Source organism: Ziziphus jujuba, chromosome 11 (assembly GCF_031755915.1).
Source record: "Ziziphus jujuba cultivar Dongzao chromosome 11, ASM3175591v1".
Classification (NCBI taxonomy): Eukaryota; Viridiplantae; Streptophyta; class Magnoliopsida; order Rosales; family Rhamnaceae; genus Ziziphus; species Ziziphus jujuba.
In genome coordinates, this window is record NC_083389.1 from 13,026,355 (window position 1) to 13,042,409 (window position 16,055).

Sequence of the window (16,055 nt, forward strand, 5' to 3'; positions counted from 1 at the left end):
GCGGATAATGCGGATAGAGTTTCTTGGTGTTTTATTTTTGGCTTTCAAAACCATTGTATTGGATGGTTGTGTGTGTTGTTTGTGTCCTCATACGCTCACTTACGAGCAGAATGGTGCCAAACACAACGGCCATAATATATATGTATGAAATCCTCCATGCTTTTTTAAGCCAATCAAAATATAAATCAAGTTTCAAAACCTCACTTATTAATTGTCCTTCTGTGGCCAAAATGGGGTCTTGGGAAGCGGCCACAGGGTATAAAGCAACAATTATATATATTATGAAAAATCTAAAAATCTATTGGATTCTATGAAACACAGCTTATATGTATTTCAATATTAAACCTTTTAACATAAATTATTCAATAAAGCTTAATAGATAATTTATATGTATACACACACAAATATATAGTACCCTAGTATATATTAGTTATATTAGTCTATGATGTAATTAGCACCTTATCAAAAGAAAGAAAAGAATGTTGCTGAGGATAAATTGGGTGAAGAAGGAAATTAAGGGTGATGATTTATTTGGATACATAGTCTATAAGCATGTTAAAGACCCAAGAAAGAAGAGAAAAAAAAAAACAAAAAGGGACGAGGGGGTTTTATGTACTGTTAATATTTGGGATAAGGTAAATAAAAAGGGTTGCATATTCTATAAAATTTTAATTTGAATTGATATATCAGGAGAGAGCACTACTTTGAGAAATAATGGTTCAGAAATCCATGCACCTTTCGGCCTGTTCTTTATTAGCATTAGAATTAATTTAATTGATCCTTTGACTATAAACAATAATGTGGTTGAGTGGGTCCTATCCTGGTGGCCCAAAAGGAATTGAAGTTGGACGTATGTACTTTATTGAAGGTGGACTTATGTACTTTATGTTTTGATTTTCAACTCCTATACAAATATTTATACGTAAGTACATTTATCTATTATAGTCAACTGAAATTGGGAATGTATAATTAAAAATATTTCAGTGGAGCTTATACATTGCATGCTACCTGCGAACAGAGTCGATCAACCTCCATCATTCTCTTCGAATTTTGTGGATAAAGATTTATCCAAAAATGGCCATCATTAACATAGCGAATCTAAGGAATAGTTTATGTGAACATAAAAAAGATAATAATCATAAATACTTTATGTCAAAGGAGGCGTTTGGATAATGAATGTCAATTTTTTAAATGCACTTTATGTGTCTTAGTTACGTGGTTAATTAAGAATTTTCAAAAATCAACTTAAAAAAGTTTCTTCAAGTAAAGCAAATTAAGTAAAGGTAATTAGATAAATCATCAATTTTTTTTCCTTTTCTAGCTTTAATATTAATTCACACTTGTTCACATTTTACTTTTGTTTGCGTTTACATTAGCAGCTAGACTTTCAGATTGGAGCTCTGCTCCAGTGCTTTGCATTATTTTTCAAAATTAATGTCGGTTTATCAGATTTGTGGCTAAAACAGTAATGCTAGCTTGGCTTTTTCATTGGCAAAACAAGAATAGAGGCAATATGACAATGTTCAAATTTGATTGGGCAACATTGCACTCTCAAGTCTAGACGTACTATTTAAGGTTAAAATAACTTTATAATATGTATGAATTTGAATATAGTAAGTTTATAATTAACTCAATATATTTAAAATGTTGTATAAGAAGGAAAAATGAATTAACACAAAAGGATCGTAAAGATGTCAAAGAGGATTGAATTATGTAGAAAGCACAGATTCATAGAACTCTATACCTCTATTTACTATAAAAAAAATATATATATATATAGTTCAAGTGAACTTTTCTGATTTTACCTTATTTTATTTTTTGATATTAAGGATAGAGAATTCAACTTGGAATCATTGTATATTTGTATGAGAAAACAGTGGATTTACAACTGAATTTTCCCTGCTGGACCTGCTAAATTATGTTATTTGATTTATATATACATATATATATATATATATATATATACTGGGTCCTTATGTATTGGAAGCAGATTACTGATTTATTTGGCCTTAATTTCCAAGAGCTTTTACTCATAAACAACTTAAAATCAAAGACTATTCCCTTTATATAATACCATAAATGCTAATTTTTTGACCAATTAAACTATATAACTATCATGATTGGTACTGTGATTAAACATACAGCGGTTTTAACCAATTTGTCACTAAAACCACAGAAGAATAACATCTTTGTTGGGGACAAAATGCATTTTCAGGCATATTTGGTAACAGGTTGCAACTAAACAGAATTTCGTTGTGACTAACTGAAGTATTTAGTCAGAACTTGCATTTTTGTCTAGGTGATAATCCAAACTTACATTTAGTCACAAATGTGAAAAAATGTGATAAAAAGTATTGTGAATTAGAAAGTAAATAAGAAACAATCATGGGGAGAAATGATCATAGACATTTAGATGATTTAGCAGATTATGAAGATTTTGGCAGATTGGCTAATATTTCAACTTTCCAATATTTTCTAGGAAAATTGGAGCTATCCTAGACAAGCAGGAAGAAACAGACAAGAAGAAAAAAGGAAATGGCCTTTTGGAGTATCAGACAACACAACTATAATTAATCGAAGAGTTAATTGGAAAGACAGCCCACTTCAATAAGAAGTAAAAGTCAAAATCAAAGTTTGATCAGTGATAGGATTAATAAGTTGCAGCCTTGTAGAAATCCAGAAATTCTATTGCTAGACCATAACTTTTATAATCAGCCAGAGCTGGGTTTGCCAGCTTTCCAGCAAAACTCATATGCATTCTCCACATAAGGCCAAGGTTTTAGTGGTTTCACACATATTGCACAAACTTATATATTCCCAAACTGACTAGGCATACAACTATATTGATATATATATATATATATATATAGATACATACATATAGGACTATATATATTAATCAATCTTAAGTTATATCTATCCTACTTCATGACCATATATATTAATCAATCTTAAGTTATATCTATCCTACTTCATGACCATTGGTATAAATATATATATATATATATATGTGCACGCTAGGTTTTAATTAGTTTTTGTCAAATTCATTTTTAATAGAACTGGTTGAAAAATATGATTGACTGTTTAGTACTTATCACTGTTTTAGAAACAAATTGGCGGCAAGGTCGGTGTTTGAGGTTATAAATGTTTACCAAATACAATAAAACAGAATGAAAAATAATAGAAAAGATTTTGTGTGCACATGTTTTGTTTAAACACAAGTGCCAATCGTGAATTGGAATGAATAATGAAATTAAATTAAGTGCAGGAACCAGTTATTATCGTCGAAGAAGTCCAATTTCCAATATATTTAGGTTAATGGGTGACCCAATTCTGATTTTATATTGAAAAAGTGTATAGGTATATGGCATTAAGGCAAAGGAGTCTCAGCTCTATATATATTTAGCCGTTCTAACCCATTCTCTCTACACTGGTAACTACTGAACTCTATGCATCCAACAACCATGAAAACGGTTAGCCTCAAGTTCTGGTTTTTACTTTTCCTTGTGTTTTTTTCTTTCTCAGCTACAGAAGCTCGATCTTCTCCCCCATTTTCGAATAAGAGTAACCAGGGCTTAATGATGCAGACTGCTAAACAAGTGTTAGAAGCTAGCATCAAACGACAAGTCGATATTGGTGCCGTATCGAAGAGATCTAGTCCTGGAGGACCTGATCCACACCATCACTAATTACTATAAATTAACTATCGCCAATTTGTTATTAGGAAAATTTGGCGGAGTCAGTGGCTTGGGAGTTTGTAAATAAATAAATATGTATGTGTGTGTGTGTGGTGTGTGTGTGTGTGTGTATATATATATATATATATATACACACACACTATATTTACTAGAATTGAACTTGAAATCTCGTTGCAACCCTCACCATCTAATTAAAGCCAACAATTTGGAGGCAGAACTAGCTGGTGTGGGATGTAAAGCTGATAAATCTAGCTCTTGTTTTTGTGATGTAACTTTTTAACTTTGGTAATAAAGTGTTGTCTTGTAATATTAATGTTGTGACAATTTCAATCAATTAAAAAAATTGAAAAAGTTCTTCCTTTATATATTTGATTATTGCTTGTGGTATAAGAAGTTAAGGAAAAAAGTTATCTTTTTCTTCAAAAAATTATACAAGCTATAGCCCATTTAGTGGTGCTCAGATGCTAAAATATAGAGTACAAGGAACAGGACACAGTTTCTTTTCTGCTTTTTATTAATCTTCTACTGACCATCTATTGGAGATGTTTCTATATTTTCATTGGACTAGCTAATAATCTTCAAAATGAGAACAACTAAATTCAGGGTTAATTGCTGTGAATTATAAATTAATCATTGCAACTTGAGTAATTAATAATTATATAACCTGCTAAACCTTCCAAATAATCAATCTGAAAAATCCTTGAAAGAGGAAGTGATATGGTGGGGCATCTGGACCCAAGGTATAGAAAGATGAACCCATTTGCACTTTAATTTTGGCCTTTTTGATATATGAAGAGTTATTTTGACTCCTGTGCTCATACTTAATGCTATGTGCCAGAAATAAATTAATTAGTCAATTAATACATCCAACCATTTTTGCTTTTGGTCAATTCTTAATAATGGACATTATCTAGCTTCTTGATCTTATTCTATGCTAACCCCCCCAATTAAGTTGAAACTAATCAAATCAAGGACCATGGAACCTGAGGTTGGTGGGTTGGTGGAAAAATATAGCTCTTTCTAAATTTATTTCTTCCAATTTGAAGCTAAAATTAAATGGATATACATGAATATAGCGAAGTTCAGCTCTCATACATGGAATTCAAAGCAGAAAAAGTCTTTAGTCTTTGCTCTAGGATTTGATTGAATTATGATATTTTTTATTTATTTATTTATTTTTTTTACATTGCGAATTATGATTTTTTGTTAACCATCCTTAATATGCATATATATATATATATATATAATTACAATAACAAGGAAATTGCAAATTAATGATAACTTCAATCTAACTTTTTTTTTTTTTAAATTACTTAGGTTGTTTCTGAATAAATTTATTATACTTGGCTTGATAAATTTACATTTACATATGTATGTTAATTGCACCTTGCAATTCTATAAGAATCAATGGTGATGAACAGAGGATGCTACAAATATAAGAGGAAATAAGAAAAAGAGTGTTCCATAACATTATATAAAACAATGCTAGAAGTATTATCTAATTTACAAAAATATTTACCAAATGTAATATACTAAATGGTATTTTAATAATAGAGTATAATGGGGTTGTAATAATATTTCATTGAAAAAAAGTTTGAAAATAAAAACTGAAAACAGCTTATTAGAATTAACCTGTCATCAAATTAACCTATAAAAATACTTTTACATCCAATTTTCTTCCCCCCCCCCCCAAAAAAAAAAAAAAAAAAAAAAAACAATTATGGCATTCCATATTTTGCGAATAAGGATTCTATGCTTTTAAAAGTATTATCATGTGGTCAGTAATTAAATGTATGATAAAAAAGAAAAAAAGAAAAAAAAGAGAATTGGAAGGTTGATGAAGAAAAGGATCAATGAAGAGCGCTGTAGGACTACCTTTCCACCATCATCAGATAAGTAATCTAATTTTCCAGGAGGAAAATGAACGTTTTCTTTCTTTCTTTTTTTTTTTTTCTGTAATTATTACGTAAATATAATTTAATTAATCCACAATTCACACAAATCTTGCTGAATCTTGATAAATCATTACTGCTAATCTAATTATAGACATGGAACAGGGACTAAAAAGTAATTTCGCAAAGCACGATCTTATAAACAAAGGATTTTTTTATATGGCGGAATATCATGGTTGAAGCTCGTCAGAGATAGGCTAGTAACCCATTGACTCAATTAATTTATAAAATCGAATGGGAATTAAACTTTTTACATAACACGAAAAAAATAGAATGTTTAAAGTGAAAATCATTAGTTTATGACTTGGCTATATGCATGAATTTTTTGGACTTATAGAATCTAACAATGAATGAACTGTGAAATAATTTTTTTTTTCAAAAAAAAAAAAAAAAAAAAGGTAATGATATGGAGTTTGAGTAGGAAATATGTGTGGAGGAGATTAACAAATATATATATATACATATATAATTTTGATTTTTCTTTAATTTTGGAAGTGCCATATGTATATGAATTCATTGAATTTGGAATATGGACCACGTTCGTTTAGACATTAGAGCGGTATGACTCCGTTCACCACTCTTAATGTTGACTGTTTTACATTAACTAAATGATGGAAGAAATTGAAAGACATTTCTAGAGAGATTAAAGATAATGATCATCCTCAAAGATTAACTAAGATGAAATTTTTAAAGCTACAAGCTCGCTAGTATGAATTAAAATTGTCTAATTTAATTGAAAAAGATTTAAAAATAATCCAGTGCAGTGATACATTGTTCAAGAATATTAGGCTTTCAAAAGAGGTTGTACACTTTAGAGGAATTATTCAATATGTTTTATTCTGATACTGTACATCCTGATATAAGTAGTAAAAGTTAATATTTCTTTGGACAATAATATGATTTCGAATTATCCAACCTTCAATATTCCCAAAAAAAAAAAAAATCAATCTTATTTACAATCAGATATATATAGTCCTTATATGTGTTTGTAAAAGGAAAGTATGCTAAACAAGTCTATATGATTTTTAATTTTTTTCGCATTGGACTAGAAAGGATGTGATTTCGAAATCTCACTTTTGATTGATCAAATATGGTAAACAACATATTATAAAATCAAATATGGTAAGCAACATATTATAAATGCATACATAATTTAGTTGGCATAAATACAATTGAAATATATGATAAAAAAAAAGTACTGTTATCAACTTGGGGTATTAGATGACGAAAAAATAAAAGAACAAAAAAAACTCGGGGCATTACCATGAAATAATTTCAAATGGTTTGATCATTCAAAAAGAAATATTATTATTGGTTTGAAAAATGCCATGGAGAGGAAAAAAAAAAAAAAGGAAAAAAAAATGTAGCTTCTAGTCTATATATATATATATATATACATATATATTACATATATATAATTTTGTTATAAAAAATTTATATGTTTATATACACTAAGATTTTGTTTGAAAAGTGTCAAAATTTAAAAAAGAAACTAATTTCTAAAAGTTGATTTATTGAAATTACTTTATTAGGAATCAATTTTTTTATGAATTATTTTTAGAGTGTTTGATTTATATTAAAATATTTAAGACTTACAAGTAATTAATTAATTTGTGTTTTAAAATTTAAGGATAAAATTGTCTTTTAATAAAATATATAAAACTGACACTATATTTGGATTGGAGGGAAGAAATGAAAATAAATTATAAGGTTAATGAGGAAAGAAAAGGAAAAAAAAAGAAAAAAAAAAGAAGTAATAATAGTGTTTATTAGTAATTGTTGTTTGGATGATAAATAAATGGAATGAGAAGGAAAGGAAATAAAAATGACTTGTTTAGAAAATTACCATTGATACATATTTCTAACGAGTCAATTAGATAATAATAATAATATGGATAATTTACAGATATTGAAAAAAGTTTATCAAAATCTTTTCATTTCCTTCATTTTCCTCTCAATTTAGAATAAAAAACATACTTGTTAAAATAAAGTGACCAATTTCTTGCCATTCCTTTCCTTTTCACCTTGTTTTAATTATTAAAACAAGAGATTTGAATGTTTTCCTTTCTATTCCTTCAATCCAAACATGCAATAATATCCCATAAAGTTTCAAAATGACACCTATTTTAGATGATTAATTTCATATTATTTTCTCATATTAAAAATTTTCAAATTTCCACTCGTTTTGACTCTTATCTAAAAGAACCTTAAAGCAAAATTTTACCAAATTTATACGTCTTACCAAAATTGGTGCAATGTGCATCGTATTGCCTAGTGGTTTACATATGTATATGTATATATTGCTTCAATACTTATCTTGTTCACTCGTAGATTAGATAGGCTCGAATAAGTTGAATAACTTCCTTGAAAATCAAGCTAACCAAATATGGAAGTCGGCAGGTATTAGCTAAGGAAACTTGAATTTTTTTCAATATTGTACATTTCAAGATGCTCATGATGATTTCTCTTTTTGACCCTTTTTTCACATGTATATTTATCATCCACATCTTTATCCAGTAATCTCAATTAACGACCTTCTTAAATAAGTAATTGGCCCCTCTTAGTCTCACTTCCAAATACCCGGATTTGCTTAAATATTTATATAAGTCTTTTTTTTTTCCAAAAGAGAGATGGAGACAAAGTTTAGATGGTCATAAAGTTAGCTTTGCTTAAACTAAACTCCAAAAACAAGAAACAAATAGAACTTAACGAATGGATTAAGGCAGACGTGTTTTTCATGGTCATGCTAAACGACAAATACACGTATTCATGTATATAAACATCTACATATTGTGTCATCAAGATCCACTCCATGCGCGTGGCTATCAGATTTGTGAAAATGTTCTAAGAGCCTACCAGAGTTTAACTAGATGATGATATACTTCCATGCATATATTAGAAAAAGGACAATGAAAGATGACTAGATCCATGAATGAACAATTTGGCAATTTGTGGACCCAAAAAAAAAAAAACGTTTGAGGATACAGACATGTTGTGTTTGATCATGTGTTTTTGTCTTTGACCCTTTTTGAAGTAGAAAAGCTCCATTTATGATAAGACAAGCATTTCCTAAGCTGAGGTTTATCTGCTTATAAGGTGTTTTCAATAATTGTCTGAATGCCAATTGTATTGGTAGTTCGTGTGCATATCAGCTTGTCTTGTCGCACTCTATATATAGGGGGAGTTGTTGCTTATATGCTCATAGATAACTTTCTGGTTTTATTCAATTTTATAGGCTTTTGAGTTTTGAGTACTTTCTTTATCATATTCTTTAAGCCTTTCGTACATGCCACAATGTCTAGGCTTCAAAAGGCAATTGGGTTGATGCTATTATCCTTAATCATATTGTCCAACTTTGTAGTGAGTTCAGAAGCAACCAGGCCAATTGAGATCAATACCAATGTGATCGTCTTGCGAGAACTACTGAGGTATAGGGTATCAAATGGTGAGTTTTATAGAAGAAAGTTGACTCAGCGTGATGGAGGAGTAACTAGACTTCCACCTGGAGGACCAGACCCTCAACATCACTAGCTTGCAAGATTTATATATATAGGTGGGTTTATTTTCTAGGGGTCAGAATTCTCTTTCACTGTTTCCATCTTTTCTAAGTTATGGAAAAAGGCAAAAAATTTTGTCCCTTGGAGGATGAGAATATAGAGGAAAAGGAGGAAATAACTCTTCCCCCTTTTTGTTTTCAGAACAGGAAGGAGCGGAAAGAAAAAATAAAAGATTTTAATAACTATGCCTGTAGGGAACTGTTGATTGTCTCTTTCTCTCTCTCTCTCCCCCTCTCACTTTACATTTTTATTTTGCAGAGCGTGTAATAAATCATGTTGTCAATCCCATTGACTTCTAGTAAAATGAAAACTATGTGTATTTGTTTTATAGTTTTACCAGAAAATCAATAAGAATACTTTAATATTAACAGGGATGTCATGAAAAGCAAACAAAATGTATCATGAACATATAGTGTTATATTCAAACTAATCCAGCTGAAATGGAAGAGCATATATCCCCAATAAATGCCTTTTCCCTGTGCTTCAACACCAATCATCAACCTCCTTCGGTTAAACACAAGTCAAATATGATCAAGTGGCTTCAAACTCATTTAGCTTGGTGGATATTAGGTATGAACTCACTACAAGCACTGACGAAACCATTAGACATGTATAGCAAAAATACCATGGCAAATAGGTTTCTTAGAGGACAATTCAGGTGGCAAAAGTTATGTTCGGTCTAAATTTGATTCAATTTGTGCCTTAGAATAATTCTTACCTAAGAAAAAAGAAATGCTTCTCCCAATAGCTTTTCAAGGACAAATTTATTATCCAAACTAGACTGAACTATTTGTTTTAATGGATCTAGACTATATAATGCGTTACAAGAGACTCATTAATTAGTTATCTTTATCTTCGGTGGCCAATCAAGTTCCCCTGTTTCTCTCAGAAGCATCTCCTATGGAAATTAAATACATAGAAGGGACTAAATTTCTAAAACAATTTATATAAATATTTTTTTGGATCAGCTCACTGCATTATTCGGAATCAGAATCTTAATGCAGTCCAAAAAGGCTACTTATCAGGTATAAGGATCTCAATATATATGTGAATGTGAAAAACAAGCCTACAAACAAAACCAAAACTGCACGAAACTAGCTGCAAGATAAATAAAACCAAGAACAAATAAAATACTAGCTAAACCATCTACAATTTTGTTTCAATCCTCTGTAAGAATGTGTCACAAGAGCATATCATCAAGCCGTAAATTGTCACATATTTGTAATACTCCAATTCGAAACAAACTTTTAACAATCTGTGGGAAGAGGATACTGACAGTATCTGGTGTTCTTCATGCAGAGGAAAAACCGCTCATAAGCGGATGCCATTTTCGTTGCGGTGAACATTGAAAGTGCGTATTCCTTGCAGGCCATGCCTTTCCTCTGCAGAATATAAGGACCATCTCTTATTGCTGACTCCAAAGCCTCTACAAATGAATTTACATTGGGTGAAAAAGTGTATCCAAACCCTTCATCCACAAGCACTGTACCAACTATGCTTGGATAGTTGGGGGTGAGAACTGGCTTCCCACAATGCATTGCTTCAATCAGTGTGAGGTCAAGACCCTGCGGTCTCATTGTAGGATTCACAAACAAATCTAAAGCATCGTAAAAATGCGAGAGCTCTGAAGGCTCCAATGCCCCTAGAACCTTCACATTTGGGCCTAATTGAGAATACCTTCTTCCCCAAGGACCTGATCCAGCTACAAGCAGAAATACACTAGGATGTCGTCTGGCTATTGATGAAAAAGCTTCAAAGAGAAGTGGGTGTCCTTTGTCCCTAACCAGCCTCCCTGCAACTCCCATCACTACACTCACATTTCCAGGAATCCCATGTTTTTTCCGGAACCTTAAACCGGCTTCTGGGTCTGGTACAAATTCAGCTTCATCAACTCCATTCAGTATAACATGAACATTTCTAGGTGGTAGTTGATAGATGTTTATCAGATCCTCTCCAGCACTCTTGCTTATGCATATATGTTGATTGTAACTTCTAAAGAATCTGATTTCGTCAACGAGCCTAGGGATTGCTTCTTGAAGATCTGTCATTGGTCCTGGGAGTTTCCCATCTGGGTTAGAAAGAAGCTCTTGGAATAACTTAGAGTGCATAATTTCATACCAGATTCCATGCCAAGTTACAGCCACATTAGGCACCAATTTCGCACGCCAATGAGGCAAGGAAACGCTCTCTGTGTGCACGTAATCAAACCCACCATTTGCATCCACTTGATGGAAATTATCAAATGCCAAAGAGATATTGACTGAGCCATGATCATTTGCTGCAAAATATACATGAAGGTTGTCATCATGTATGTCTTGGTGAGGCTTCCTATCTGAAGGAACTGTGAAAACATGGACTTCATGACCTTTGGCAGCAAGTGCATTGTATAGAGTATAAGCATGGCGCTCCATACCACCCGGTGCTGCCCCAATCGGCCATGTCTTTGAGAACACGGCAAGCTTGAGCTTCTCAAATGTCGGTCCGAAACAGAGTTTGTTCCATGGGAATTTAGTATCTCGAAGATCACCATTAAATCTCAATTGCTCTGCCAAAATGAATTGTTCCCGTATGTGTCTGAGCGGCGAAAGTAAGAGGAACAAGACGGTAAAGAGTATGAACAAAGTGAGAATGGTTGAATATCGAAAAGAAAGGAACTTAGAGGAAAAAGTTCTGGAAAAAGTACGGTGTTTGGTGCCCATTTTTGCTAGCTCTGCAAAAGTCACAGAGACGGAGGCTCGTCCTTTGAATTTTTTGGTAGGTAAGACTTTATGGTGATATTAAAAGGGCTTCGGCCATTAATGCCGGATCTCTACGAGCTTTTAGAATATTTAAGGTACTGCAGCTGCACATGGCCCTTGCTTATAATTTTGTCAAACTCCACAACCTCTATCAAACGTTTTGAGCACCATGCCTACCATTTCTTGGTTTTCCTTTTTTTTCTTTGGGGTCAAAGTTTTTTCTCTTAATTTTGAATAGTGAAATAGTAATATATGGACCATTGGAATATGGTCAAGTGCCTAGGGAATAATTTATAAAGCCATGGATATATACAAAAGAGGCAGGTACCGAACCATTCTGTTTGTGCATAGGATTGGTGGGTTTGTGTTGATCACTTCATTTGGCATAGAAGGTTTGAGTCAAGACTTAGAAAGAGACATTTGTGTGTTTAAAATAGAGTTTGTTAATTAGAGGGCTTCATGGGATTTGGAAATGTTTGAAATATTTTAGCCACTTGAAGTTGTCAACTCTATGAGCATCTTGTAAGTAGAAAGTCACAATAACATTTTCATACGTAGATCTTAATATTTAAATATAGGAGGAAACAGTTTTTTTAAGAATACTAATAGGACAAAAAGTGAGGAAAATATAGATTATATTGAAAAATAAGTGTGACTTAGTCCATTATTCGTGCCTCCAAGTAGGTTAAAAACTGTAGATATGCAAGAGATGATAAGAAAATTGTATAATATTATTAGTTTTATTGTACCCTTAAATATATATGAATGACACTATTTTACAAATAAAATATATATATATATATATATTTTTTTTTTTTTGAGTAAGTACAAATAAAATAGTTACAACCAATTATTATTATTATTTTTTTTGGCTAAGGTTATAAGTCACAACAATTAACAACTAGAAAGTCGAAGCCAAATTGATCTCCACAACGAAAGGTGCGGGTCCCATTCAAACGCGGCAATCAGCTGCCTTTCATTTCACGCTCGCCATCAGCGCGTGTTTTTCACCGGCCATCCTAAACTCTCCCCGTCTCAACTCTCTCATGGAGTGGAAGAGAAAGTAAGTGAGACGAAGACGATGAGTTCGATTCGATATCAATGTATCTCCATAGGATTTCTCAGAAACACCTCCAAAACCTTATTTTTCCAATTTATGAGAACTCAATTTATACCAGAATTTGTTAAACCCTAGCTCCGTACGTTCCCAATTCGCTTCAAAACCCTAATACGCAGTAATTTTTTTTTTTTTTATTTTTCCTTTTTGCAAAATCATGTGCTAAAATTTCCGTAATCCCAGCTGCAAGATTGATTCTCGTTTCAGTATTTTTCTTTCAGAGTAAAAAATTTCGGATTTTTGTGGCGATTTTTCATGCATGGCTTCGGGGTCAATGCTTGGTGATGATGCTAAAGAGAAGCACAGGTCGGCACAAAGCAACAAGAAGTTCCATAGCCGAAAGAACCAGAAGCCCAAGAACCCTAACCTCCTCTCCCGACGATCCTCGCAAACTCTAGTCGCTCCCATCACCGACAATAATGATTCATCGCCGCCCCACCACTTTTTGCGTGTCGACGATGCGGCGGGGTCAAACGACTTGTCGTACCACGACCACCCTCTACCTCGCGGCTCCGAACAGGCCAATGAGAACGGATTTCCTGGGTACATGGAGTTCGAAAACCGGGTTAGAATAAGCTTGGATTCGAGGTCGAAAATGGATATCAGAGAGCTGAGGAGGAAGCTTTTGAGTGAGCTTGATCAAGTGAGATGCTTGGTGAAGAAACTTGAGTCTAAGGAGTTTCAGCTCAGTGGGTATAGCCATTCTCAATTCTCGGCTAACTATGCGGTAGACAATATGGGAAGCACAGAGAGGCTGAATTCCGGGGTGGGTTTGAAAGGACCGCGTGATTCGAGACTGTTTCGGGGTTTAAGTGATTCAGTAGCAGAGAACAATCATGGGGTTGTTGGTGAAGTTGGTGGGAAGAAGAAGAAGAAGAAGTTGCCAACTCCTGAGAGTGACAAGAAAATGAAAACCGGTGGAGGGAAAAAAGATGAGCTTCGAGGGAGATTTTTGCCAGGGAAAGATAAGTATTCGAGCCAATTGTTTAATAGTTGTAGTGATTTACTAGGCAAATTGATGAAACATAAATTTGGTTGGATTTTTAATGTCCCTGTAGATGTGAAAGGCCTTGGACTTCATGATTACCATACAATTGTTAAACATCCAATGGATTTAGGCACTGTGAAGACTAGGCTAAACAAGGGATGGTATAAATCGCCAATGGAGTTTGCGGAGGATGTGAGGCTTACTTTTCATAATGCTATGTTTTATAACCCCAAAGGGCAGGATGCTTATTTTATGGCAGAGCAGTTGTTGAAGATATTTGAACCAAAATGGTTAGCTTTAGAAGCGGAATATAATCTCAATAAGACGTTAGAAGTGGGTAAGGCTGATTTGCCAACACCTGCCTCAAGAAAAGTTCAGAATCCTGCTACTGCACCTCCCCGTCTTCCTCCTCGTCCTGCTTCACCGCCGCCAATGTCGACTCTGGATAGGTCAGAATCACATACAAAGCCTGTGGATCCCAAATTGAAACCAGAGGGTTTTGGTCATGTAGGCAGAACACCAGTTCCGAAGAAACCAAAAGCTAAGGATCCTGATAAAAGGGATATGACATATGAGGAGAAGCAGAAGCTTAGTGCTAACCTTCAGAATTTGCCTTCTGAGAAGCTGGACAATGTTGTTCAGATTATTAAGAAAAGAAATCCACGGCTTTTTCAACAAGAGGATGAAATTGAGGTGGATATTGCCAATGTTGATCCGGAAACACTTTGGGAACTGGATAGGTTTGTGACCAATTACAAAAAGAGTTTGAGTAAGATTAAGAGAAAAAATGAACTTGCTCTTCAATCAAGAACTAACCCTGTCAATGCTATTCAAGAGACCGTAAGACCATAAACTATAGTAGTTCTATGCCCCTATTTCGTTAATTTTCACTGGGTGATTCTGGCTAACACTTTGCTTTATCTAATCACCTTCACAGAATCTGGCGCCATCTGCTGCAGAGGTACAGAAAGAAGCTGAAACAGGTGAAAAATTGAACTCAAAAAGATGAATAGAAATGTGGTTTATGCTCATTGTCAAATCTTGATTGCTGTGAAACTTATTCATGATTTATTGCTTTTGGATTTTCATAACAGTTGAGAACAACGTTACTGAATATTCCCCAGTTGGAAGAGTGGAGAAAGGTGATGATGTGAGCAGAGCGAGTAGTTCAGGTGGCTCTGGTACTGATGCCGGATCCTCTTCAAGTGGTAATTGTCATTCTTTAGCCGTTACCTTTCCAAGTATGGTCACGTTGCCATTAAAGACCTAATTAAGTGACACATTTTTGCTAATCTGATTGCAGACTCTGACAGTGACAGTTAAGACTTAATGTGGATCGGATTGGAGTACTTGCACTGAAAACTTGGCAGATTCAGTAAGAGGATAGGATGTATCTAACTCGATGAATGTAATTAATCGATGATGTTTTGTTAGTCAACCGACCTTTGTTGATTTTACTCTTAAAGCTGTAGAAAGTTTCCTGATTGAATCACTGTAGATGCTGATAGTGGCTATTGACTGCTTTTAAAACCATGTCCAAAAGGCTTATTTAGGCAATGATTATATGATATTTTTCAGAAGATATTCTTGTATAGAAGGATTTAATTGACAAGATAAGCTTATGAACGAAACTACAAAGGGAGTCAGAAAATATTGAGTCTCTTTTCAGCCAAATAGATAGATCACCTTGTCAAAACTATGCAAATACGTAGTGAAGATCACAAAGTTACAATAATTTGGCTTCTGTTGAAGGGATTTATGGGATCCAGTGATGTAGTATAGACGTGCCACGTGATTACTCATGATGAATACTCGTTCATCGTTAAATCTCGCTAATCGAGTGTCTATTCTCACCTTCATAGGACAATGTCTATTCTCATCTATCTTAAAAACATCAAACGAAAAAAACACGTCGATTGTATTACGTTATCCAAGCAGTTTATCCTTGTATACATTTATATAGTTGACTTTCTTTTTCTTTTTTTTTCTTTTTTTTTTTGGGGGT

General features: G+C 33.3%; 2 protein-coding genes across 6 annotated transcripts; one reads left to right on the forward strand and one right to left on the reverse strand.

Annotated features, from left to right (window-relative positions):
* Positions 1-9,326: 9,326 nt before the first annotated feature.
* On the reverse strand, positions 9,327-12,697 carry LOC107432529 (uncharacterized). Its single transcript, XM_016043679.4, has one exon. It carries the CDS (start codon positions 11,904-11,906, stop codon positions 10,455-10,457), a length of 1,452 nt encoding a protein of 483 aa, XP_015899165.3. The 5' UTR covers positions 11,907-12,697; the 3' UTR covers positions 9,327-10,454.
* A 170-nt stretch (positions 12,698-12,867) lies between these two features.
* Positions 12,868-15,632, forward strand: LOC107432537 (transcription factor GTE3, chloroplastic). 5 transcript variants are annotated; one of them, XM_060812635.1, is made up of 5 exons: positions 12,868-13,008; positions 13,284-14,890; positions 14,988-15,033; positions 15,145-15,258; positions 15,354-15,632. In XM_060812635.1, the coding sequence occupies exons 2-5, from the start codon at positions 13,322-13,324 to the stop codon at positions 15,371-15,373; spliced, it is 1,749 nt and encodes a 582-aa protein (XP_060668618.1). In that variant the 5' UTR covers positions 12,868-13,008; positions 13,284-13,321; the 3' UTR covers positions 15,374-15,632. The 5 variants fall into 5 exon arrangements, 4 of the variants coding, with proteins under 4 accessions (XP_060668618.1, XP_060668617.1, XP_060668615.1 ...); XM_060812634.1 differs by having other exon boundaries at positions 12,963-13,144; positions 13,270-14,890; XM_060812632.1 differs by having other exon boundaries at positions 12,990-13,144.
* Positions 15,633-16,055: the final 423 nt, after the last annotated feature.

Bases quoted from the DNA above. Each gene is read 5' to 3' on its own strand.
- LOC107432529 (XM_016043679.4), bottom strand. From the start codon at position 11,906: ATGGGCACCAAACACCGTACTTTTTCCAGAACTTTTTCCTCTAAGTTC.
- LOC107432537 (XM_060812635.1), top strand. From the start codon at position 13,322: ATGGCTTCGGGGTCAATGCTTGGTGATGATGCTAAAGAGAAGCACAGG. The intron at 14,891-14,987 runs GTAAGACCATAA...TCACCTTCACAG, and splicing joins TCAATGCTATTCAAGAGACC to AATCTGGCGCCATCTGCTGC. The intron at 15,259-15,353 runs GTAATTGTCATT...ATCTGATTGCAG, and splicing joins TGCCGGATCCTCTTCAAGTG to ACTCTGACAGTGACAGTTAA.